We start from the raw sequence: 26,255 nt of genomic DNA on the forward strand, positions 1-26,255 counted from the left end.
CACAATAATATCATTATTGCATTTACAACAAACAGGAGTATTATAGCATTTAAAATAAAGTTTATTAGATTAATGGAATTACAATAAATCTGCTAAAGTTAGCACATGGAACCTAATTGATTCATGGTTAATGCAAGAAAGCACACACAAATGTGCAAGATACTTTATTTTCAAAGTTGAACTAATTAAATGCATAATAATGAAAATGGAAGAGTTTTGTCTGTTATATCTTGTTCTAAATATATATTAAATCAATTGCCCATAAAAGAAATCTGCTTATCAGTTGAAAAACTTTTCAATAGTGGAGTAAAATTAAGGCTAAAGTAGTACTCACTGGATGTTTATGGGTTCACTTTACACACGAGATACAGCCAGATGACACTTCATCGATCCCCCACATCTTTTAAAGATATTACTTTGATTTGTGGCATAGCTGAGGTAATTCTCTCTTTTTCCTTTTTACTCTCTCTCTCCCTCTCTCTGTCTTTAGTGGCTACTGAAGCCTGGTCATTTGGGTTCTTCCTCTAAATCAGCAGTCACATCTCAGCTTTGACAACATCCATTAGGTCCGACACACTTTGGTTGTTAAAGAAAGAGTGGACATAAGCTGTTAAAGGCCTATTTAAGCCCTGTGTGAGAGTGGTTTTATGTCTGTGTGTTGTCTGGGGCTGGGGGGGGGGGGTGGTCTGAGGGGGGCTTCATCTCATATAGAGGTGGAGCTTAACACCAGAGTCATTGGAGGGACACAGGCTCATCTGCATATTGGCACAGAGACGCCCCCCTGGTGACCCCAGACTGCGATGGGATAGGGCGGAGAAGCTGGCGGCGTTCCGGAGGAGTTCAGCTCCAGTTCAGGGTGAACAAGAGAGCGCTGCAGCATTGATCGCTTCTACAGGAGAGGAACAAAAAAAAGAAAGAACAAAACAAAAGTAAAAACTCTAGTGAGGGAGGGACCAATGACATGAGGAAAATGGAGAAGGTGGAAAAAAATCACAGTATCTCAAATTGGATATAAATGATAGATTAGAGGTGTGAGAGGGCTATGTCTTTGTTTTCCAGAGATAGGTGTTATGTTGAGCCCTACACAGGTAGAGGAGTCACTGAGAGTACCGGGTTATTGACTCCCATGATTGCCAGGCCAGTAAATTTGACCCAAGGCACTGACTGCAGTCTGCTTGCTATATAGTGTGCAGCACAGTCCCTCATCTCAGAGTGATCGAGAACCCCCATACACACGCGCACACAAACAAAACATGAACCCAAATTCATACTCAGCCCAAGACCCTGTGCTTATCCCTGGTCTTACAGTCATACACACACATGCACACATGCCATCTCCATTAATGCTTCCAGGCAGGGGTCAATCTAATAAACATGGGGTCAGTGCAGTGGTCATCAGAGGCCTGTCTGTGGAGAGAGAGCCTTTAAGGTGCTTCCTAATTGTATCCCTGCGGCCCTCTAGTCTAGCTTTTTATAGCTGATACAATGTACGCAGAGGAGGAAGGAGAAAGGCAGTGAAGAAGGAGCAGACGTAAAGGTATTTCTAACATACTACTGATTTAAGTCATCCAGATGAGTTGGCTCCCACGGCCGATTGTTTTCAGGTAACCCTATCTGATCTTAGATGCTAAGCTTGTCCTTTATTTTTTAATCCTCTTGTCGAAACTGTAGGGACCCATTTTAATGTTCTTATCTGACTAATGCCAGGTCTAAAAAAAAAAACATAAGTGCGCAAATAAAGATTCAAAAAAGAAAACTCATTACTGCCGTTGTATCCATTCATCTCCCTGTCTGTAAACACATGTAGATTTTTCTTAGATCGATCAGTGGATGAACTGCTTAATATCTTCTTGCTGCAACCATATTCTCCCTCTGGGAAGCAAGAGGGCACCTCAATATGGCTTTTCAAGTCCAGTTACAGTTGTGTTGCTAAGCAGCTGAGCTGCTAGCCAGCGGCAGCAGAAACAAGCCATTATCTGTTATCACTGAATGGTTAGTGAGCAGGCGTAGACACGAGTCGGGCAGCAGCTGCAGCCACGATCTGTCCTCATCACTGATGCTATGATGTGGTGTTCTGTAGCAGGAATAGCTGGCATAGAAGAAACTGCCAGTGAGTTTGCAAGCTATCCAACTAAAAAGCTGGCCTGTGATATCCAAACCGTGTGGAACCTGAGGTGCATGTACCAGATTTCAAGCTCCAGTGTGAACCCAACTTGGGAACTGGCTAACCCAGACGAGGTCAGAGGGAAACCCAGCACTGCTGCCTTCCCCCACCACCCCTAGACCACCTGATATGTTTGCGAGTTACCTCTCTCCAGCTTCTGTCTTGCCTTTCCTCAATCAGCTCTTCAGAATGAATGACTATCGCTCCACTGGTTTCACTTAGTGCACCCATTGTGCATAACTCTGGTTTAGTTGGAAAGCCTGAGATGGAAAAAGAGATGTGCAGTGGTGTTGATTATCAGGTATCCACTTAGATAACATATTAGGGCTCTCCCGTTGGACCAATAGGTCATAGGCTGTCATTGCTCTCATGCATAAGGCCTTGGGCTTGATGCAGTGCATTGTGAGAGTGGTGGGCCTTAACAAGCTAAACATCTAATCTAATGTTCATTCATTCCACAGTTACCACAGTAGGTGTACAGCATGTAGTCCAACCTTTTTAATCATGTCCACATGACCTTATTTTGCTTGAAGCTTAAAGTAAGGAAATATTATATGAGCCCTGTTTATGCTTTATGTTTTGTGTGTGTATCTTTAACATGTAGGTACAGAGAGACATGAGCTGACCTCCTGGATGAGTTTCCTCTCCATCTTCAGGTTCTTCAGGGAGGTCCTAGAGACAAAAGAGGGCGAGGAAGCAGAGGGGACCTCCAGCACTGTCACCACACGCAGCAGCTCCCTCAAAAATAAACACCAAGATTTGTAGGGTGATCTGAAACAAAAGCAGAGGGAAGGTGTGGCAAGGGATCAGAGGAGAGAAATGCAGAAAGGGAGGCTAGGGTTCCAAATTCTCTCAGCTATTTTTCCGTTTTTTCTTCCGCCCTTCTGTGACCTCCCTCCATCTTTCCTTGCTCACTCCTCTTCCTGAGTGTCATTTCTCCATCCCAGCCCTCACTGGCTATGCACACACATAGCCTTATTGTTGTAAGAGACAAGAGTACAGGGTCACCATGTATACATCACAATAACGTTTTGCATTACTTCTAGATGAGCGCAACTGTCAAAGCAATATGGGCCTGAGTGTTAGCGTTTCCCGTGGGCTGCGGCCTGGCTGCGGGTACGGGCCACGGCAACAGAGATTAAGTCTGACAGTCACTGTGCACAGTGCACTGTGGTGCACCTCTAATTGTCCTGACATCAGCCTGAACTGAGCTAATGCCCCGCCTGCCCTCGAGTCTACACTGCTCAGTCTCACCCTTATTTCGCTCTTCCCCTCTGATCCTAAAGCCCGAGTTGCTTATCCCAAAATCAGCTCATGCTCTATGGAATCCTGTCCTAAGGTGTAATATCATTTCAACCTGGCCAATGTCCATTTACATTTTTTTTTTTCATCCCATGCCCACCATAAATGTTTTTAATAGGAGTGAACACACACTCATAACTGGTGACCATTTGTTTGTTTTAACAAAGTGTTTTTTTATGACTATGACTTCATTCTCTAACTCCTCCACATATGCAGCGAGCTTTTAAGCCTGACCATTCTCATTCATCTTTGTATAAAACATGCTTCTTACCTGTGCCATGTATTCCTGGGATTGCAGTGTTTATAATAAGAGATCTTTTTTGCTTTAATTTTTTTAACTTTGAGCTAAATTTGAATGCAGTGTTGCATTCACACTGTTTGATTTTTAATATTAAGTCAATGCTTCTCATAAGTATTTACTTTAGAATATCTCTGGGTTTGATTTGCAGAACTGTGGAGCGTCCAGGTCTCTGTTTATTATAAATATGTATCTCTTTTTTTTTTTCAATTTTATACCCTTGAAATTGATGTCTCTAGATGATTGAATGTGATGAAACAAATAAAACAAACACAACCTGTGCTGAATATGGAAAATTCAGGACACTGAGCGTATTTAAAATCACTTAAAGTCAAGCATCAAAATAGGTTTGAGGGATATCTCATTTTAGCAGGAGCCAGAAGTCAGCTCGCAACACTCATAAAGTCTCAATATATCACCTTACACATGTCAGAAAATCCAAGATTTCAATATTATTCTAAGCCTGAATGATATTTCCTTAGATGTTGGAGAAATGCAACATATCTGTTTTTTCCCCTTTTTTCCTTCCGCCAAAGTACTCATCTTGTATACTTAGAAGTGACAAAGTCAGCTCCCTGCTCAGCTGCACATAATCTGACTATGTGACACAAACATGATCATTTTTTTTTCTCCATAAGGCTTGTGTCTTTTATAAGCCACTCTGGCTTAATGGAATACATTTGTAATGTATCTTGACATTAGCAAAAACTCAAACTGGGTACTAAATCTTATGAAAACTTAGACACATTCTCATATATTTATATATATATATATATATATATGTATAATTTTTTTTTCACTTCCAACAGTTCCCATTGTTAAACTTTTAATCCTGGCTCTCCTGCCCACTGTGTGTATGGTTTAAGGCTTTTGTGGATTATCTTTCTGCTGTAATGAGACAACTGTGGCTGATGGTTGCAGGCCTAATTTCCTTTTAATTTGATTCAGATCTCTCCAGGTTTCAGCAAAGAAGTTGGCTTATTATTTGATTTGATGAGTTTCATTTCAAGATACAATTGCTCATCTTTCTGCTTTTCAGCTACAATCAGTTCATTTTTCACTCCATAATTTGTATATTGTTGCCTTAGGAATAAACAAGATTCTGCTCACTGTTTTTAATAATATCCAGCAAGCCATATGTGAATGGAACTAAAGATGTAAGAGCAGCCTAAATCCAAAGCACAGTTTGCAAATAAAAGGGGCTAATTTTGCATATTGCTCTTGAAGGCATTATTTTTGCACATGGTTTATATGTTGTTGTATTGGTTTAAGAAACACGCCTGTTTTGTTTTATCGCAGTTACAAGCCTTTGGATTTTTATGAAACCGCAAGTGTCCTGCCAGGTCATGAATTTATCTTATATCCTCAAATGTTGCTCTTTTTTTTCCTTTTCTTCTGAGCCACTTCGGTTTTAAACGGCTGGCTTTAAAATGTATTTTCAGGTTTCTGCAACACAGTTAATACTTCTTCCTACGTGGCTGATTTCCTTTTTGTAATTAACCTATTAAAACCCTTCAAAAGCAAATAAACCCAACGTTTGCATCTTGGTTTTTAACCTGCACATATTCCTCACTTCTGCTTTTTTTTTTTTTTTTGTAGCTTTTCTATTGAACTTTCTTACAAACCATCTGAAAAAATCCGTCACATTTTTTTAACGGATTGCCGGTGCAGAAAGACGCGCATTATGGACATGTGGGAAAATAAGAACTCACCAGAACTTAAAAGGTCAGATGGGAAAGGGAGTCAGAGATGCGCCCGAAAGTGTGAAGCAGGTGCGGGGAGGGCGAGAAAGTCCAGCACCGAGTCATCGAGAAAGAAGATCAACTAACATCCATGTGCTGCCGCACAATCCCCCCTGCTGTGTTCAGTGTTTTGTCAAACAGCTGCTTTAACTTTACTTCAGTGCTTCTTTTCTTACGTTAAGTGGAAGATAAAAGTTTAAAGGGTTGAACTTTCTCAACATGTCGGGCTACTCTGAGAGAAGGCAGCATCTTTAAGTGAATATAACAGCAGTTTGAAGTGTGTCAAGGAAAACAAACTATAAACACTAATTCTTGGTCATTAATTTTGGCAAAGTGACCCCCCCCCCTCACCCTCCAACTCAGCGCGGTTTTACAGCATCATTTGTTTTCACACGGTGAAACCGATCAGGTCATTAAACGCCCCCTCAATAAATCTTTAGAAATCTTTTCCATTAACCCCCGAACAACAAGTGGAACCAGGCGAGTCCCCCTCACACTGTGTCAGGCCGCTGATTAAAGAGAGGCATTCAATCACACACGCGCGCGCACGCACGCACAGGCAGCATCAGACGCAAAGTGGACTCAACTTTCCGTCTTAAAAATGCGTTTCAGAACCTCCTTAGGATATTTCCAACTTAACGATTCTTTAACCTGGAGAAAGAAAATCTGTGTTGTATTTCATTAGTGCGCGTTTTCTGAGTTTAATTAAATAACCTGCCTTCTGTCCAAACCACTAATGTGGTGGCACCATAATTCCTGGAGTTATCATCAAAGGCAGACGACTAATACTCAGCGGAGTAAATTGTATTTTTTTTTTTTTTTTGGCCAGGAATTATTTTGTGCCTTGAGACCTGTTCACTATCTGTTAAAGTCCATTTGACAGATTATGTGACATTAAAAGTTGTGGAAGTTAATTTAAGTAAGGTAGACTGCATCTTTTAAAACCCTGATCCAAAGCAGAGAAAGTTTTCGCGTCAGGGAGTGTCGAGATCTGTGATCCCGTTTTCGTTGCGTCTGGCTCGGTAGAAATTAAATCCAAATTGTAGTGAAGTGATTTTCCGAAGGGCCATGCGTATTCAGATTGATCACTCATGCGTCAGTTTGTCACATGTAGCTGTCTCTTAGCGTCTAAAGAAAGAGATGATCTCTTCATGTCTGCGGGGGGCCAGTTTAGGCTCCCTGCGTGAGAGGAGGGATCCCCCCAAATCAAACGAGAACGCGTCTGTTCCGTCTGTCTTTTTTTTTTCACCTCGCTAGAAGTTAGCACAGCGTGTGCATGTATAATAGGTATGACTGATTTGATTGTAGGTTTCAACTCTCCCAGCTATTGTCGTCAGCTCACGGCACAGACACTTACAGACAGCTCCACACTGAATCATATCTGCAACAGAAAATGACATCAGCCTCGGAGCTTTGGCATTAAATCCTTCCAAATGGGGGGTCTGCGCTGGAAAGATTTTGGGAAGGAGTCGGCGGATCGGGTGGGGTTTCCTTGACATTAAAAAGGTTGAGGGAAACCCTTGTGCTGCCACAGCCTGATATTTCAATTTTTTCTTTGGGAGAGTTGCTGTCACGCTTGCTTGCTCCGGCCCACTCTGATATGCACGCCATCCCTGCACATGATGAACTCTTTCCAAAGGAACCGAGCATTAGGCAAAGTTGGAATGCCCCCCCCCCCAAACACACGCACACACACACACACGCACTCACACTCACACTCCCTCTCCTTCAGCACTCCTCCAGCGGATCACTGTCAGATCACTATTTGCATAATTATATGCTCAGCTCAGAAGACAAAACTAACCCCCAAATTTTACGGGTCACCAAACTGCAACAATCAATGTTTTATCGGGTATACTAAGGGAAAATATCTTTAACAGTCATGGTGGAGGAACTCTCTCTCTCTCTCTCTCTCTCTCTCTCTCTCTCTCTCTCTCGCCCCTTCTCTATCAGTTCAATTCAATTATTTTATTGGCATGACTGCTTATCAGAAACAATATTTCCAAAGCACTTTAAGAAAATGTAACCCCCCCCCCCCCACACACACACACACATCCTTTCTTCAAAAAAGAACCAACCAACCTCCCTCTCTCCCTCAGTACGTGAGCAAATACTTCGCCTATTGACTGAGTGAATGTCTGGCTTAAGCTTGGAACTGCATTCAAGATTGTATCCCTTCTTCTTCTCCTCTTCCCCTATTCCGCCCCTCTTTTCTCTGGCCGGCTCTACTCTGTGTTTTTCCCCAGCAGAAGAGCTTTGTGATACAGGGCCTGCAGACCAGAGCACAGGACGCACTGGCCGGTTTCGTTAGACATCATTACATATTCATTGAGTTGCAGAGAAACCATTTAATCCTGTGGAAACAAACTCTTCACTCTCTGCTTCTCGTTTCTAATAAGGACTCGCGGACCGAGAGGACACTCGGGACAACGCGCATCACGTTTGTCAAAGAGCGTCACTGGGCTTTGTTCTGCGGGGCACAGGTGTTTTCACCACGTGGGATGCTGGGCCTCTTATGGGCTGCAGGAGTCTCAAATGTATAGTCTGCTTTCATTTCTGTTGGAGGCTCCGCATCGGTTGATGGGCGAGATATCACACATGATCTATATTCATATTGTGCACAAGTGCTGAAAAAAACACGCCATTAAAGCAAACAATCCCCAGGAAAAAAACAGAGCGTGTGCAAAACTTGTGTAATGATATCCTGAACGTGTGTGTGTCTCCGATTGTGCGTGTGTGCGTGTGTGTGAGACTTCCCACACACACGCACACACACATACACAGGATGACCTGCTATTCATCTGCCTTTGCTCTCACCTGTCTTGGAGCTCCTGAAAAAAAAACACACAGTTATAACCATAATGTGTGGAAATATGCAAAGCAAATCGACTTTCCCAGTAAAATTGCAATTCCCCAGGTTATTATAAGAAGAGCGGGGCTTGTAGAGAGGTGAAGAATGCCTTTAGAGACCAAAATCACCAAGAAACACAGCTAGGCTGAAGTCCCCATAGGACTATAATGCGAATATTGGCGGAATATTCTAGTGGCTATTCGTTGGTATTTTCTTTTCTCGGCTTTGCTGCCTAAACACTTCTAAGTAGCCACTACATCAACAGCATGGTTTAATGTGTGCGCTGTGCGTGCTGGAGGATCCTGGCATATAATACTCCGATTGTGGGACAGCTGTTGGCAGAGCCGTTTTACGGTGTTCAGTCCATTTGGCTTTAATAGCAGCTTTCAGGCGGACCGCTACTCTATCCCCTCACCGCCCCCTCAATTACACCTCCTCTGATACTCTGCTGGCCTACAGACTCCTGCAGTAAAAAAAGAGACCCTCTGAAACGCAATACATTTGAAGAATGAGCTCTGACTTTTAAGATTTGGAGCTATAGTCTCTGATGATTTCAGGAAAGCAATGTTAGGCAACCAGCAGCAGCAGCAGCAGAAGAAGAATGGGGGGAGAAAAGTGAAGTGTAACAGCTCATTGGCCTGTACTTTGACAGACTGGGGAAAATGACTCGTTTTGTCTTTGTCAGAGGAGACGCAGAGGAGACGCAGAGGAGTCGCAGGGGCTCTGGGTAGGCCCGTGATCGAGGCCTTTCTTAGTGGTTCAAATGTGACTGGATATCTGGAACCCAAATACCTGGAACCAAATAATGTTGGTTATCCGGCACTGATTTCTCATATTTTAATTATCATATTAACAAATGTCAGATTCATTTACACATATTGTCTCTTCTTCTCTTCTTCTAAAGCACTAGCACTCAGCCGACAGAAACACTTTATTACTCCACGATAAACGTGGAACAAGAGGAAGGGGCAGTATATTTCCTGCTCACAGATCTATCACCTCCTACTTCACCAAACAAAAAAGTTGAACATATTTATTCTTCATTTTCCAACAGGTTGACCACAAGGCCTATTTAACCTCAGCCATTTAAATACATTCAAGGTTTTTTTCATTAAAGTTGTAACTTAGGGCCAATAATTAATCATAAATACTATAACACACATGGCCTGAATTGTTTTTATAAGAACATCCACTTTTTAAAAAATTACAGTTGTAATTATAACACCAACCCAATATAATGCGCCAAAATGTAATATTAATAAAACATTCCTAAACTAGACAATAGCTTTATTTTAAATGAAAGTATTTACATAAAGAGATACAGTATCTTTACTGCATAAAAAGAATAAATAAAACTATAACAACAAAGACTCAGTTTGAAAGTAAAAATATGTAGTAAATAATTTAAAAATCTATCAAAAAAGGCAAAAATATTTAAACTATTATACATTTTTAAAGACAAAGATTATATAATACAAATATCAATCGAAATATAAATGACTGTAACTTAAACCAGGCATTGAAAAGAGTGAAAACATGAACACAGTCTATGTCTATTACGTCAATCAATAATGTTCTAAAAGTTTCCCGAGAGGTAATGTGGGAAAAAAAGGGGGATTTTTCATCGGAAAGTGGCTCGTGGTCCTTTCAGCTGGAGACAGACCAGACCACCAGACCAGACACAAGCTCCTTCCAAAGCTCTGTATTAGTACAAGAAGTGCTATGCAAACACTGAGGGTACAGTCTTATTTTACTGTGACCATAATAAACCGCAGCACGTCGACTGTTTATGAAACAATATTTTTTTTCGCACTTAAAGCAACGAAATAATGAGTTATTTCCAGAAAGAGAGAGAGAGTTCAATCCTCCCTAAATCAATAAGGCTGCTGAGATATCGATTAGCTGGCAGTGTGAGGAAAGGCCCTGGCTTACGCTGCAAATAATAATAATAATGAAAATAAAAATAATAAAAAGACATTTTAAAAAAATCTGCTTTTTAATGAATCTTCAGCCACGTATCTTTAATAAAAACACATTTTTAAAAGGTGAAAAGTTACAACATGTGACACAGTCAGTTTTCCTTTTTTATTAGCACCTGTTCGGTAAACAAGCTGTTGTTCATTTAAATATTTGGAAATGGAGTAAAATAAGACAAGTGATTGCATAAAAACCTTGAGAAAGATCTTTTTTTATTTTTATTTTTTTAAAAAGTTGCTTTCAAGCGAAATGAAACTGAACTTTATAGTTGTTTTATTTTTTCATTCTCAGAAAAACAAGCAGTTCATAAAGAGTTTGAAGTCTGTGTTAAAATCAACTCGTCTGCAGCTAAAACTAACCCGCACTACATTTTAGCCTCACCCACTCTTTTGGGTTTAAAATCTCTGACAGGGAAAGTGAAAAAAAAAGAAGAAGAAAAAGAAAAATAGTGCAACGCGATATTAAATCACACATTATAGATGAGTTTCATCATGTGGACGCAGCCCTCCGAGGATAAACACGGCAGTGCGTGGGGTAAGAATAAGATCCAAGTTATTATTACTGAGGGAGCGGCCTTTCACTGGCAGCAACCTGCATCCTCATTACATCCAGCCCAAAAAGAGATGAAGGTCTAAATGAAGTTATTGCCATCCAATGAACTCAAATTAACCGGGCCACACCATGACAGACAGCTCGGATGGAAGAGAGGGGGAAAGGGGGAGAGGGCTTGGAGGAATATCGGCGCTGGGATTGGCAGGTGTGCGTTTTGATGCGCATTTCATGCTTTGCAAGGCCCCTTAAGTGAAGTTGGGTTCATTTTGAATCTCCGTGGTTAAGCGAGTTAATATACTTGTGTTATTAAAGGGCCTGCAGTCACCTTGCAGCCTGCTCCATGATGCCTAACCCCTCCTCCCCATCCCGGCGGCTTTAGACTTTGTTCCCATCTATTTCATTTCTTTATCAGCCATTCAAATATAACGTTTCTCTCCCTCTCTCCCGTCCACAATCTCTCCATCCGGCTGAATGGCTTTCTTTTCTTTGCTTGTCGCTGAGGTCCTCATTGTGTTTTGCTACCTGAGTCAGCAGGGAGGATGAAAAGAGGAGAGTTTGACGGAGGACGGACGGGAGGAAGGGGTGGTTTGACATGCAGGGAGGGAGACAGAGGCGACGATAGGCGAGTTGCTGTGAGGAGAGTTGAGTGAATTTACCTGCTCCTCCGGTGGCGAGAGCTGTGTGTGTGTATGTGTGTGTGTGTGTGTGTGTGCGTGTGAAGTTAACAACACAGCGGCCAGCTCTACTTTATTGCTGTTTATCCCTGCAGCAAAAGCTGTCAGGTGGTGACGGATTGGCAGCATCTCTAATCAGTGCCCTCTTCCCTCCTCTCTGAGATCCCCTCTCTCCGCTCAGTCACTTCTGATCTTTCGCTAATGAACAGTTTCTAATGGCAGTTATTCTTTGGATAATACATATATTGAAACTTTTCATTTTTACTTTTGAAACAACGAGATTCATCTTATGTTTTTTTATACCTGTCATTCTTATATTCCGTTATTTAGCGTTGAATGGTTTCTGGTGGGTATTTAAAAATGTAAACATGTTATTTAAATTAAAATTAAGACATTAGAATTGACTGACAGCAACAGACTTTTGTTTTTTTTTTTTGTTTTTTTTTTTACCAAAACTTTTATAAATTCTGAATTAAATCTATTTCAGTGTGACTACAATAAAAAATAAAGTGTCCGGTTAATGTTTTTTTTTTATGTGTGTGACAAATGAAATGCAGATTATTCCAGGCAACTTGAAGTGCAAAAGAAAACAACCTCATACTGACATCGTGTTTGATCTAAAAAATTGAAATACAAATACTTATTTTTTTTTTTCATTTTTATGGATGACAAAGAAAACTAAAACGTTATATTCTCTGATCCTGTGAAGATGAAAAGCATTTTGTTTACAGTCTTTTTGTCCACAGCTTAATTGAATATAAGTATGTATAGCACTACAATGAGAATTAGTCCAACAACTTTCATTTTATACCCAAACTGTCGACCTTCTATTGATTTTACTATAACCCAAGACGTGTGACAGTGCGGCTGCTGAGGGCTGGGTTGAAATTCCTCACACACAAATAAATGACAACTGTCAAATAAATCGGCAAAACCATCAAATGCATTAAAAAAAAAAAAACTTTCTAAAAGCAGGGTCCAGCCTCAACATGCAGCACCCGCCGGATAACAGAGGACCTAAAGCTATATTTCACTTAGAGCCTTCAGTGGGATTGGTGCTTATCTCACCAACACAGCGCTGCTGACCTGTAGGCTGCTGCATCAGAGCTGTGTGTTTGTGTTGAGGTGTTGACCTGTCAGGGGGGACTTGTTAGGACTTTAACTCCGACTGCTGGCGGTCTCCAGACATCCGGGGGTGGCATCGATTTGAAACTTGTCCTGTCTAATTTGATGATAACATCCAGCCTGCCCTGCCGCAGCACCATGGACAGCGCACTGTCTTGACCTTGCCTCGCTATCAAATTACCCCCGTCTGGGCCTCGGTGGGAACCCGGCACCAAGTTTACTATAAGCTGAGAGAGTGAGAGAGAGAGAGAGAGAGAGAGAGAGAGAGGGAGAGGGAGAGGGAGAGAGGGAGAGAGAGATTTGCTTCTGGACCAAAGACACTTTCACAAACACACACTTCTCTGAAGCCAGTGCTTACACTCTATAATGCCGGTTTACATTGGCTTTTGCGCCAACGGCCTATGTAAACAACCCTCATCATATTTACACAAAGACTTTATGTTTTCTCTCCTTAAAGGACCTTCCCGTCCCCATATGATTCCGTTTAGGTTAATGTTACCTCTACTAGTGAATCTGAGTGGCATCTGTCCAAACAGAGTCACTTCCAGTGGTGGAAGCTCTATTCATATCCTTAACATGAAGAAAAGCATCAGAGCTGCAAAATAATATATATTTTTTAAAAAAAAGCCATTAGAACTAAAAGCCCTGGACTGAAAATATCATTTAACTAAAATTATATATTACCAGACAGACTCAAGGTCTCACAAGGAACAGTGCGTGATAATTCAGATATATATTAGATTACATGAATGTGTAAGTATGTTACAGTCGAAGTTGTTTGGGGAGGAGTTAATTCAACCATTGAACATACTGTTAATCCAGTCTCAACGTTAAGAAATCAAATAAACAAAAGAAAACGTGCTGCATTCCTCCACTGCATTTTTTTTTCCTCTAATGAGTAGCTTATATTTCTAATGTGCATTCGAACAGTATCCGGAGCACGTTTTGCAGGTTAAAGATGAATCGTCTCACATTTGTGAAGCAGATTGAAAGATTTCATTCGCTTTAACAGATTAGACAAGTCCTCTGCTTATGGCAGGAGCCAGAGAGAAAGCAACAGTTCTCCATGCAACAGTCAGACTCGAAGTCAAAGCCAGCAGAATACATACAGTATGTAGGCGTCTGGAGAATAAATGCGCGCACCAGTGCATGTAAATAGAAAAAAAAGAGAGACAGAGAGAGACAACAAGCAATTTATATTTTGCAAATCTTCTTAGAGGAGTTACATCCTATCAGCTGGTGCTCATACTGTGGTAACAAGTTGATTTGGGAACCAGTATGACTAAAGTTTGAGAGAGAGCCCAAGGCGGTGAAGGAAACGGGATTTACTGGTGGAGAAAGAGGAAGAGAGAGAGAGAGAGAGAGAGAGAGAAGGAGAGAGAGAGAGGCTGTTTGATGGAGCTCTACAGCTTTGAGACAGCTTGTTAATTAAAACCCCAAGAGATGAGGCTCTGCAGCCACCGTCCATATCAGAGCACTGCTAACTATACTGACAGCAAGTTACTTAACGAGCGAGCGCCTCAATCCCCATACCTTTTCTTTTTTTTATCACAGGCAAGCAGTGAGATATTTTAATTCGTTAAAATCCCACTGTGCCGCTGAAATATCTTGTTTTCTACTTAAGAAATTATGACAAACCATCGTATTCTTTGTCATTTCAGGGATAGAGCCCAAATGGCTGCTTATGCTTCAAAATCCGCGCACCAGCTTAAATGTGGCAAATTCGATTAAGGAAGGAAAGAAAGGAATGTCAAAAAAAAATGAGTGAATTAGTCTCGACACAGGTTGGATGGTATTAAATTCTTAGCTTTATATTCGGGCAATGGAATTATTTCCAAAATCAAAGTAGCTTGAGATTTGAGAGAGGCAGATAGGCCTTAGTGCAGATACCAAGAGGACACGTTAAGTCAAAATAAAGAGGCGACTGGATGTGTGTGTGTGTGTTTTGTTTTGTGTTTTTTTTTTTTTTTTCCTGTGAATGCGTTTTCTGATCAGTTTCAATCGAGGTCATCATGCGCTTTGTCCCCATGCATTATTCCACCTTAATTGAACCCCCCAATCCGCCCTTCGCCTGCGGGATCTCTGAGCTATTTCAATTCTATATGCATGTGTGAGATGATGGCTTGTTAAGTCGAGGAAAACAAATACCAAGAGAGCCTTACTCAAACACTCAAAATGTATGACGGCCCCATGCCCATTGTTCAAAAAATAATTGAAATGCTGCATCCCACTCTCCCCCGCTCGCTAATAACGTGTTAGCCAAGTGTAGGCCAATTCGTGTAAATAGCAGTGAGAGAAAACGTAGATTTGGGGCGAGACTGAGGTGAAGCCTGACTATGTTTGTGTCTTCTGGAGGCTGCAGGTGGAGAGAGGCCCCGTATATACAGTACAAGCGAACCTGCTGTGTCACACCACCCAGGATCCAACGGGGGAGGAAGTGTGACTGTGACTCTGTGTGTGTGTGTGTGTGTGTGTGTGTGTTGGATGGGCTGTCTAGAACAAATGGGTAACACAGCTCAATCAGCAGTGAAACCTTGATTTCAGCCTGTGATGAGGCTGAAAGTCCCAGTAAGGTCCAGTTTCTGCAGCCTGCCCGTCAGATCGTTTTCTTAAACCCTCCCTCTCCTCATCTGTTTGTTGGAACACATTAAAGTTCATGTACACTTCAGCTAATGGAAAATAAAATGCAGCATTCACTAATAAATCTATTGTACTGTTCACTGAAGTAAGTTTGGCAGAGCAGAAAACAAATTCCCATGTAATAATTCAGATGACTCTACGTATAATAATAATAATAATAATACTGGAGTTCACGTTTGTGTGTTAGATGTCGTCATGTGAGAAATAGACGGAGCCACTGTGAGGGAAGCAGCCAAAACCACCATTCACAGCGCACATGGCTGCACTTGCACTGTGTTCATCTGCAGCCACATAAGAGAAAATCTCTTTTCTTGATCTCCCCAGTGATTTCACAGCAAATGAGAAAAAAAGACGCTTAAATATATTCCAGATGCTGATCTTAATAAAGCCGCACACCTACTAACAGAAAGTAAAAACAATGTAATCATTAAAAATATATTGATCTCAGAGGCTAACCTTAGAAAGCAGGAAGATATTGCTGTAGTTTACCTCCTAATAATAAAAGTTAAGCTGACAGGTACTTAAACTCCAGCTTGAAATAAAACGTTTGCAGCGTTTAGTTTTCATTGCATCAGTGACTCTTTCCAAATGTGTGTAAAGTGCGTCTTTCTTTGTCACTGACTGTCGTATTAAGGCTCCTGCACCTGATCTGTTTGTGGCTGGTCTGGGGCCACGGCGCTTTTTAAGACAGCTGTAAAAGGCTCTCCAAGTCTCCAGCACATTCATCAACGTCAGACACCGACAAGCCGCTATTTAGTGAAAGTGTAACTGCAGCAGTATATCTTAGAGCAGAGTGGGCCACTCAGCAAACAATGCAATGGACTTTTTTTTCTCCCCCCCCCTTCCCTTGCTTGTGACCAAACTAAAACACTATAGATTCGGCCAGATGTTCATTGCATCGATGATAAAAAATTACAAAATTATACAAAGGCTCAATTTCGTTAATTTTCTCATTTTGAACTTACATGTGACGCTTTATTTATTTATTATTACTCCACCTTAAAGCGCCTTCCTCAGATTCATTGAGCTCAACAATTCATCTAAAAAGATTTTCTGAAAAACCAAAATCCTGTTACATATTTCTACAGTAAAGATTTTGTTGTCGGAGTGAATTTATCTTCAGATTAAGTGTGTCTGTCTTTACTTAAATAATAAGACACCATTTACTCGAAAATGGCTAATTAAAGTCCCTTTATTGCTTCCAACGTCGTTTTAATTTGAGTTGGTGTAAATGTGCTGCAACGTTTTATTGCTAAAACAAACAGTTATCTAAAGCTCAAATATTGTGCGAAAGTCTGCGGTTATTATCAGTGTGCATTAAAATTAAATGCATTGCTGATCGCTGGTTTTAACCGGTGTGGTTCCACGGCTTAACAACGCAAACCAAAATACCAGTCGACATGGTATAATGCAATTATAAACCTCCAACACCGTTCACAGTGCTGGGGTTGCCTTCGAGTCGTTTCCAGGAGCAATAAATTCCTGTTTTTAAAAAATGGCACAGATGAAGCTGCTCTGTGCTCTGCTGTGGACTGTGGGCTGAGCGCAGTGCTGAGGAGAGAGAGAGAGAGAGAGAGAGAGAGAGAGAGAGAGAGAGAGAGAGAGGGTATGAGGCGGTTCTTGTGTCAGAGGGTCCCACAACGCAGAGCGCCATCTAGCAAACAAAGGTAGAAACAATAACAGCATGGAGGGTCTGGGAGAGAGAGAGAGAGGGGGAGAGAGGCTGTCTTTACGCACAGAGGACACAGGGGCGCAGAGGGACGCCACAACAAAGCGCCGCGGTTTAGCGCTCTCAAACGCTAAAAACTTTTGTGTATCACGCACGACATAGAGCGATCCCAGCCCTGCCGTGCCGTCCCTGCCACGCAAGCGTGCCATTTGCACAAGATTAATACGTGATCTAGCCCAAATCGATTAATTAGTGTTAGTGTAACGTCTGCTGCTTTTTTTTTATTTTTCCCAGCGGATCGTATTTTAATGAGCATCCGAGGGGTCAAGATGACAGAGCAGCCGATCAGTGGTCAAGCTGAAAATGGGAGAACTTTTAATGTCAGAGCGGGTGAGAGAGGGGGACGGCGGCTGGTGACTCCCCCACTTGACAAAATCAATCGATACTATCACTCTCAAGCTCCATCACAGCGTTTTACTGGGGATGTGTATGTGCACAAGCAAACAATACATCTTCTGTCGAGTGCATAGTCGCGAATCAATTTGGTACATATACAGTAGGTCTGGTGCTGCTGCTGAGTGGTGTTAAGAAGTGGGTTTTCACCAAATTACATTTTAAAAAAAAAAGTGGAACCACGTGTAAAATAGTGATCATCTTCACCGCAGCCATTAGTTCATGTACAAATACACAACTAAGGCGTCTTGTCCTGTAACATCACTGCTGGTGCAGTAACAGCAATAGCAGTTATAGTCATGTACAGTAAGCTACAAGCAGTAATAATGATGAATAATAACGACAACTGTGGTAAAAGCCTGATCGCGAGTGGAGGGACACAGGCGCTATTACAGCAATCAATGCAGAGCTATATATCTAAAATGATCAAGCTTCATACATCCGGGGAATTCTTATGGAAAGGTTAGAAAAAAGGTGCTGTACGCTGACACGGTAATTATTATTATTCTAGATCACCCACATTCATTCACTCACATCAATAGCAAACACATTTTTATTTTTTTTTTGTGGGTGGGGGGGTTTAGGAAGTAAAATAAATCTAAATCAACAAATCTGACATATCACTCAAACACGACACTGAGGTGTAATAATACTAAAGGCAAAACCTGAGGGATTATTTTGCAGTGATATATGAACCGAGGTGTCAGGGGCCAAAATGGTCATCTTCGTTATTTTGTCATTTTTCACGACAGCCAGCAATTTGAGGCAATTTTCACTCGGTTAAGACTTTCACTAATCTCCAACAGCCTCCACACTGAAAAAAAAGTTTTCAGCATGGGCAAACTTAAAAATAAGACACTGATGTAGTTTTTGAAATAATTAGAATGAAACTGTGACTCTTTCCACTGCAATGTACCTCACCTAATTTTATTATTTATACATAATGATGTGTGTGTGTGTGTGTGTGTGTGTGTGTGTGTGTGTGTGTGTGTGTGTGTGTGTGTGTGTTGACGAGGATGGTGCCCTCGAAGTAAATAGTGGTAGGGCAAGAGAGCATTAATTGATTTATTAATTAAATAGAATTGCAGCTTTATAACATATTATATAGTACAGTGTCATTAGCTCACACTGTTTACATGAATGGGCTTATTGTATAGCGAGGAGACCACAGTGAATGTAATCAGTTACTGTTCACTGGGGATTTATTCAAAAAAATATAAAGCTGGAGTTTTTTATAAAATGACATAATCCTATTTGTAAAAATAAAGGAAATAAAAGAAATATTTCAAAAATGAATCAAATATTTCCTGGTTTTCTAAGAGCACAGGATGGCGTTCAGTGTGGCATTTAGTTGCATTATATAACATCCATACCATTATGTTCATACGTTCCCGTTTTTCTTTAGCTTTTATTTATTTTTTTCCTCAGAGGAAAAATCCTTGACATTCTGCACGATTACCAAAATTGTAGTATATGGGCTAGTAATCAGAAAATTATAGGCTTGCTCCATGGCAAAGCCCTATTTTGGTGCTATAAAGAATCCTTTCAGAAAGGTTTTCTATCTCTTCAGTATTATGGTGCTGTAAACAACCAGGCGAGATTACATGAAATGTTCCACATCAGCAGCATTAAAGGGACTTTCTATCAACCACACTGGCCCCCTTATTTGGATTCATTCAGTATTTTATTTGCACAAATCAGAGGGTACCACTAAAAGGGGAACCATTGGAAGCCCCCTTCTTTTGTACACCTAAACCTCTGGGATCCACTTTGTGGTGCCCATGTTTTATTTTCTGCTCCGTGTTCTGCAGGCCATGCCACAGTGCATGACACCCCACCTTCCTTACACACCGGCCGCCTGCGTGGAAAGGAAAGAGTGAAGATGTGACGGGGCGTATTTGAAGTATGACGAGCTTTGTGGTCCACTCCTTTTCATTCCCTTGCTTCAAATATACGCCTGGTTTCAAATAAGCCTCTTTGGCAATCCCATGCCGACCCCCCAACACATACACCCCCTGCCACCTTGACATGAATGGGTGACTGACCTTTAGGGCCGTGTCCACTCTGCGGTCCAGTTTTATCCAAATAAGCCTCCCACCCCTCCCGCCCTGCCTCATACGGTGCCAGCAATTCTTTACTGATATCATCAGCGCATGCAAATGAATTTGGAGGGGTGGGGTGGGGGTGTGGGGGGTAGTCATGGACAAAATACCACACTGGCTGCAGAATGCTGCATGTGGAGAGATGGGAATATTGAATACCCTGCCACCAGAACCATCCCCGAATTGAATATCGCAGGAAAAAAAATCACATTCCTATTCCAGAAATCTTGGCTGTGAAATACCACCAAGAAAAATCGCCATTCAAATGAGATGCGTTTATTTCTGCATGGCCTTTGAAGAGAAGAGAGGGGTCGTGTCACTCAAAAGAAGGAAAGGGCCACTCCGTTATACCCCCCCCCCACCACCACCACCACCACACATACACACACACACATATACACACTTCTTTTTGCTCTCCCTCTCTCCCACCCTTCCCTTCCCCTCTTCTCTCGCTCAGACCGACCCCCACTCACTCTTGCACACGCACACAAGACACACGCACACAGGCACACACATTTTCACTATGGCACGCTAGCTTTGGGGGCGACACAGAGGCTAGATTAGAGCTTCGCTCCTTTAACAAGGGAGAGGAGGCACTTCTATAATCACAGCGGCGGTATGTGGGGCCACAAAGAGTTTGCAACCACAGGGCGACTGGTCCTCTGTAAAGTGGTCCAAGCCGTGGGCAAGCCAGAGAAATGCTCTATCCAACGTATTACTGGGATCAAAACACAGTGGTTATAGTGCGTGAAGAGGTTATTAACCCACAGAGCGCAGCAAAAGACCACTTCTAAATCTCCACACAACATAACCCTGCCTGTAGCCCGACTTGAGACAATTCACCACGTTAACATGACCAAAAAAAAGAAAAAAAAAAAAACACGGCGCGAATGATCAAGTAATTATTTAGTGTGTAGAAAGAGCAACATATCCCTTGTGTTTCTGCTCGACTACTGGCATCCCCTCCCTCCCTTAAGCACAGCAGTGTAACATGGACATACAAATTTGATGGATGGTGCTGAGTAAGATGGAAAAAAAGACATGTATTTATCAACATGCCGCATGTCCTCTGAGGAGAGAGAGAGAGAGAGAGAGAGAGAAAGAGAGAGACAGAACCAAGCATGGAGACTAAAAGGAGTCAGTGGGAAACCTTACCACTGTCAGGCGCGGTTCCCCGTGGCATAGATGAAAAATACCCTTCAATGCATCGTTTCAGTCAATCATAATAGACCTACAGCAGCCTCTCTGAGCAATCCAGGTAAACACAGATAGCAACAGTATGAGCTACAACTTCGACAGTGAAATAAAACAACCAAGACTAGAGTGAATGGATAGATAGATAGATAGATAGATAGATAGATAGATAGATAGATAGATAGATAGATAGATAGATAGATAGATAGATAGATAGATAGATAGATAGATAGATAGATAGATAGATAGATAGATGTAAAATAGCTTCTGTTATATTCATACTATAATTTCATGAGTATCCTGCAGAAATGTGTTAAAAAAATAGAATTATTCCACAGCAGACAAATGCTTTTATCATGTCATACTAAATCTAATATAGTAATAAACTATAAACGGAATGAGTCCATTAAGCAAATCCTGAGCAAATGACATTCACATGTGTTTAGTGGAGAGGCTGGATACCTGGTAAAAAGCTTGCCAATTTACTGCCAGTGGATAATATAGCAAAAAGACGACAGAGGCTATAGGCTCAGTGGATTTTATCTTTACAAGTATTATTCTGCCTGAGTGACCAGCTGGGAATAAAAAAAACGCACAGGCTACAACAAAGATTGGTCAGGCATGAATGCGGCCTGTGTGTTTTTGTCCTCATAACATATTAATCCATCAAACCATGAAGTGGGGGTTATTTGAGTTGTATACTTTAATCAGAATTGTTAAGAGGTTTTTTTTTTCCTCTCTCTTAAAAGTAAACCCCAGAGCAGGTACAAAATGCAAATAAAGTGGAGCTTAGTGGCCAAAACTTTTTTTCTTCTTCTTCTTCACTTTTTATATTTTTATTTATTATTTTCAATTCATATAATGCAGCGAAAAATGGGTCACCAATAAATTCCGTCTCAGCATTGATGTAATTGCAACAAAATGTTGCTGAGTAAAAATTTGAGGAGCTCGCTGACTGCGGTGGCACAGTCGCACACCATCTGGAGTGTATTAGAAAGAGAAGCCGTAAATATTGCTGAAAAGCCCAGGCGTTATCAGGTATGTAAGCCCGGGCCCTGCTGCATGGCCTCCCACATGTTGACATAATCAGACTGTTGGGATGTCTATTAAAACGAATCTAAATTTAATAAATGAACACAGTAATTAAATTCAATTTGTTTGTGCAGCTCTCCCAATGACTCCGAGTGTTGGTCTGTTTATATTTTTTTGGAGGGGTTAGGGTTATTATGGGATGGATTTCTGCAGGGCTCAAGGGGATGTTATCACAGTGCTGAGGTTGCTGTTATGTTTGGACCAGAAGCAACAGGTTAGCTGCCTTCACCGCCACCTTCCCCTTACATTTCATCAACTTAACAGCTAATTATTCTACGCGCCAGCATTAGTTATTACTAAGTAACGGCGTCGCTTTTGCCGCTGACGAGCACGCACACGTTCTCTCAAAGTTGACAGAATGAATTAGGAGTTCGCCTTGAGCTGCAAACGCTCTGTTACATCCGATTCACGCTTTCCCCCTTTAAAACCAAGCATTTCCTTTCCTTTCCATCCGGGTCTCTCTCTCCCTCTCTCTCTCTCTCTCTCTTTTCTTCTGGTAACTAGTGTGATTTATTCCACACGGCATTTATACAAGTGCACACACGAGCGCGCACGCATGTAAACACCTCCATTCATACAAACCAGGGTCAATATACTCTACATACATAAGACACCAGTGAGAAAACTTGCACTTTGGAGTTTATTGCCACGTGCTGATTAATTTCTTGGTGATGACCAGCACGCACACATGCGCGCGCGCACACACACACACACACACACACACTGAAACATAGACACACGTCCACCCTCTTTCACTTTTTACGTATATATCCCTCCTCCCCTTTCTCTCACTTTTCTCCCTGCCTTTCTCACTCACTCCCCCTGGCTTTATCCGTTTCAGTCCGGAGAACACACAAGAACGCTGTGCAAAACACACACACACACACACACACACACACACACACACAAGTAAAGAGAGAGAGAGGAGAAGGAGACAGAGAGAGAGAGGGTCAAAATGAGCCTTACTTTTTTTTTCTTGTCCTGCCGTGAATCTTCATCCATCCGTCGTTGACAGAGTTTCACTTGATCCAACTGCTTCTTCCCCAGTGCTAAGAAAAAAAAAGTCTGTAGTAGTGCGCTTTAATTAATATATTTCTTGGCTGTGTCCCGAACCCAGAAGCTTTAGAGAGGGAAGAGGAGTGCAGATTGAGACATATTGAGCCCGCTTTAAAAGGATCATTTCATCATGTGGGAGGTTGGGACACACAAAGTTTGGACCCGTGACTGGCATTCCGGAGAGACATGCATATTTTAAAACAACAAAGCAAGACAGAGACCGGGGGCCCCGGGGTGGGAGGGGAGAGAACTTGGAAAGAAGTTACTATCAGATGAACAGCTGTCATTGTTGGGAAAGACTTGAGCGCATATTAAGATATAGTCATCTGAAAAAAGGGGAGCTTGTCCAAATAATGTCATTGTGGACCATATATCGCTCTTTAATGTATTCATTCTAAAATGTTTTGTATCCAAAACGGTCTAATTCTCCCCAAATAAATAAATAATACCACAACTTTAACTCTTCCAAGTTTTGAGATGCTGAATTCAGTGTTTTTGGTCTGACAGCGTCATTAAGTCTGTGCATTTATTTTATTCCAGAGCTTTAATTCAGCAGCTTTAACACTGAATTACTGGGCAGACGCCTTGCAGGTAAAAACATTTCCTACAATTGTGACACTAAACGCTGCCGAGCGTTCAAAGCTAAGAAAAACGTTGACTTAAAAATGAACTGGAAATAAAATTATCATTCACCTGCTCATAATGAAACCTAGAGACTACCGATTTTTTTGATCTTCAAATTTCTAAATCATAGAATTTAAGGCTGCAGTTTAAAACGTTTCGCACTTTTATTTTGTCAAGCCACACACAATTGTGTCTCTCCCAACTGAAGCCAGTGTGCTTAGCGCTGTCACTTCTGCACAGCTTTTACAACATCACTGCCCCTTTTTCTGTGCTTTACTGGAAGGTTTTTCTCTCTTGTGCACTGGGTCCATTTGCGGAAAAAGACTGGAGAAGGCATAAATAAAAAATGTGTTGGCTGTGACGAGAGATCTGTCCCTTGGAAATGAAGGGCCAGGGGAAGAAGACAAAGGGGGAAAATGCATGCAGTGGTGTAGAGCTGGATATCTCTGTTAGTTGTCAGCGTTTAGTCCATGGCTGTGGAATGCTAATGAGTGAGGTCTCCCTTTCTCTCCTTCTCTTTCTCAATCCCCCCTCCTCCTTCGTCCCTCTCCCCTCCTCCCCCACTCGCGCCCCCCATCCCCCTCACACCCCCCACCCATCTCTCGGGGAGAAAAAGCGGATCGATAGCTGACCCGATGGTTTGGCCAATGCTTTATTTATCTGGCCAGGCAATGATATTATCAGCCTTGAACGTTATATACAGCAAACGTCTTCTTAAATCAACACAAAGGGATCCGCTTACACAGCGATCCGGGCTTTCTCACAACCACCTCTCTCTCTCTCTCTCTCTCTCTCTCTCTCTGTCTCTCTGTCTCGGCCAGAAGCGCGCGCACACACCCGTACGTAAGCTGTTAGAAAGGATACACGCTTTTACGCACGGACATACAAAGAACGCGCCCGCACACATGCATACAGAAAAGACCTCACACGTATATAAAAATCCTACCACTGCCTACGCACAGTTATGACAATCGTGACAAAACTTACGTGTGCACACAAACACACACACACACACACATGCAAGGACAGAGACAGACACACACATACGCCCACACGGGCACAGGGAGGTGTCCCCGGGAGCCATCCCCTTATGTTACATTCACAACTAGGGATATTTTATTCCCCGCAGGGCTGGATTTGATCCATGGCTTAAAGGTTGCCCATGAGGTCCGCGGACAGATCTCAGAACAGCACATTGTAATCATGAGATATGTCTCTCTCCACTGACTGTGTACAGTCAATACAACAAGAAACTCAGGCTGTTTGCTGAGATTATAGCGCAAACATCTCACGGGAATCCATTTCATTTTGGACATTTGTTCTCTCTGTGCCGTTCCCAGCCATTTTGCAAGCTCGTGTATGTTGAGGTGCGTGGTAGACAAGGCGAAGCACTTGTTGTCCTGTGTTGTCATCATCTTTACGCACTAGACAATATGAGAAATAAGCCGTGTCATACTTCAGAGGGTCCCCCATTCATACATGGAGCCGCTATTTGGAAACTGTTATTGTCTCAAACAACAGTATTTGTCAAATGTGACCGGGAAAACCAGGCTACTATAAGTGAAATGAAGTGACGTGTAACGCCAATAGGACATTTCCACTGCTGCATAAACCACTGGCTTGTATTGAGGGGTTTGGAGAAATAGGTTCGCTGACAACTTAGGATAATAAATGTTTCGCCCTCAGACAGATATCTCAAACGTGAAATCGCACCCAGCTGCTTGTGTAAAGCAAACAAATAGCCCCCCGTGTTAGAAGTCCTCCACTTGTGGTTTGATGAATGAAACCAGACAAAGGTAAATGGTTATTTAACTCATTTCGTAGTAACACTTTGGTAACCGGAGTTTCCGAAATTACAGACACACAAATGGGGCCTATAGTGTTCCACATATCCATCTCCCTTACCCACCGCAGCTATAGTCTAACCTGACAGTGCATTTACTTTTCTCTTACTGCGCTTTGCACGTCTTCCATTGGCTTTTATTTAATTCAGTCTAACTAATAATAATGTTGTCATCACACCCGAAGATAAAAAATTTGATGATCAACGTCTAGTTGAAACATAATAAAAAATAAAGTTCCTATTTGAAGCTTATTTTATCAATATTTGAAGTGTTGCATAATACACCTATTTGAGCTTCTGTCAGAGCGAGGGGAGCCAAAAAAAAAGATCCACAGGCTAAATATAAAATATCACTTTAGTTTTGCTTGAATTGCCTATACAGAAACGTTAATTAGGAACACATGCCACCATTTCATCTGTTTTTGAACTATTGCTTTATATAGCCTGTAGTGTAACAATTGTATAACAGAATGCTCTCAGCAAGAGGATAAAAGATAGTTACTCTAGAGGGGTTTAGAATACATTATGTAGAGACAACCAGCTGAAAGCTGAGTTTAATAACCCAGCAAACAATTTAGTCCAGAGCTACATAAAATAAAAACGACCTGGACTGTTGTGATGGCATAGTGTAGCCATATTCATTCTCTTTGAAAAACAAACATTTACCCTAACATGCAGTCGTCCTTGCCATCCAAAAAACGACTAGCTGGATTATTAAAAAAAAACAACAACACACACACACACACACACACACACACACACACATACACATCAGTTAAAACAAACACGCTAAATAATTCCAGAGCTTCAGTAATGATCTGTGTTTGTGTCTGTTGTTAATTTTTTTTTTTTTTTTTGCTGTTAAATTCATTATGCTCTATGAAACAGACAGGAAAG

General features: G+C 41.6%; 1 protein-coding gene and 1 long non-coding RNA gene across 4 annotated transcripts in view; one reads left to right on the top strand and one right to left on the bottom strand.

The window, feature by feature from the left end:
* Positions 1 to 4,979, top strand: part of arb2a (ARB2 cotranscriptional regulator A) — a 140,654-nt gene extending 135,675 nt beyond the window's left edge. For both annotated transcript variants that reach the window (XM_026320916.2, XM_026320917.2), the window contains exon 11: positions 2,769 to 4,979. In XM_026320916.2, the coding sequence (XP_026176701.1) occupies positions 2,769 to 2,929 (161 nt within the window). In that variant the 3' untranslated portion in view covers positions 2,930 to 4,979. The remainder of the gene's footprint in view (positions 1 to 2,768) is intronic.
* On the bottom strand, positions 201 to 23,018 carry LOC113138462 (uncharacterized). 2 transcript variants are annotated; one of them, XR_003296460.2, is made up of 4 exons: positions 22,802 to 23,018; positions 2,791 to 2,935; positions 2,309 to 2,424; positions 201 to 889 (listed from the first exon to the last, which is right to left on the bottom strand). It is a non-coding gene; the product is annotated as an uncharacterized LOC113138462 (long non-coding RNA). The 2 variants fall into 2 exon arrangements; XR_003296459.2 differs by lacking the exon at positions 2,309 to 2,424 and adding an exon at positions 12,647 to 12,912.
* Between the last annotated feature and the right edge of the window lie 3,237 nt (positions 23,019 to 26,255).

The sequence above is a fragment of the Mastacembelus armatus genome, chromosome 9 (genome assembly GCF_900324485.2).
Source record: "Mastacembelus armatus chromosome 9, fMasArm1.2, whole genome shotgun sequence".
NCBI lineage: Eukaryota > Metazoa > Chordata > Actinopteri > Synbranchiformes > Mastacembelidae > Mastacembelus > Mastacembelus armatus.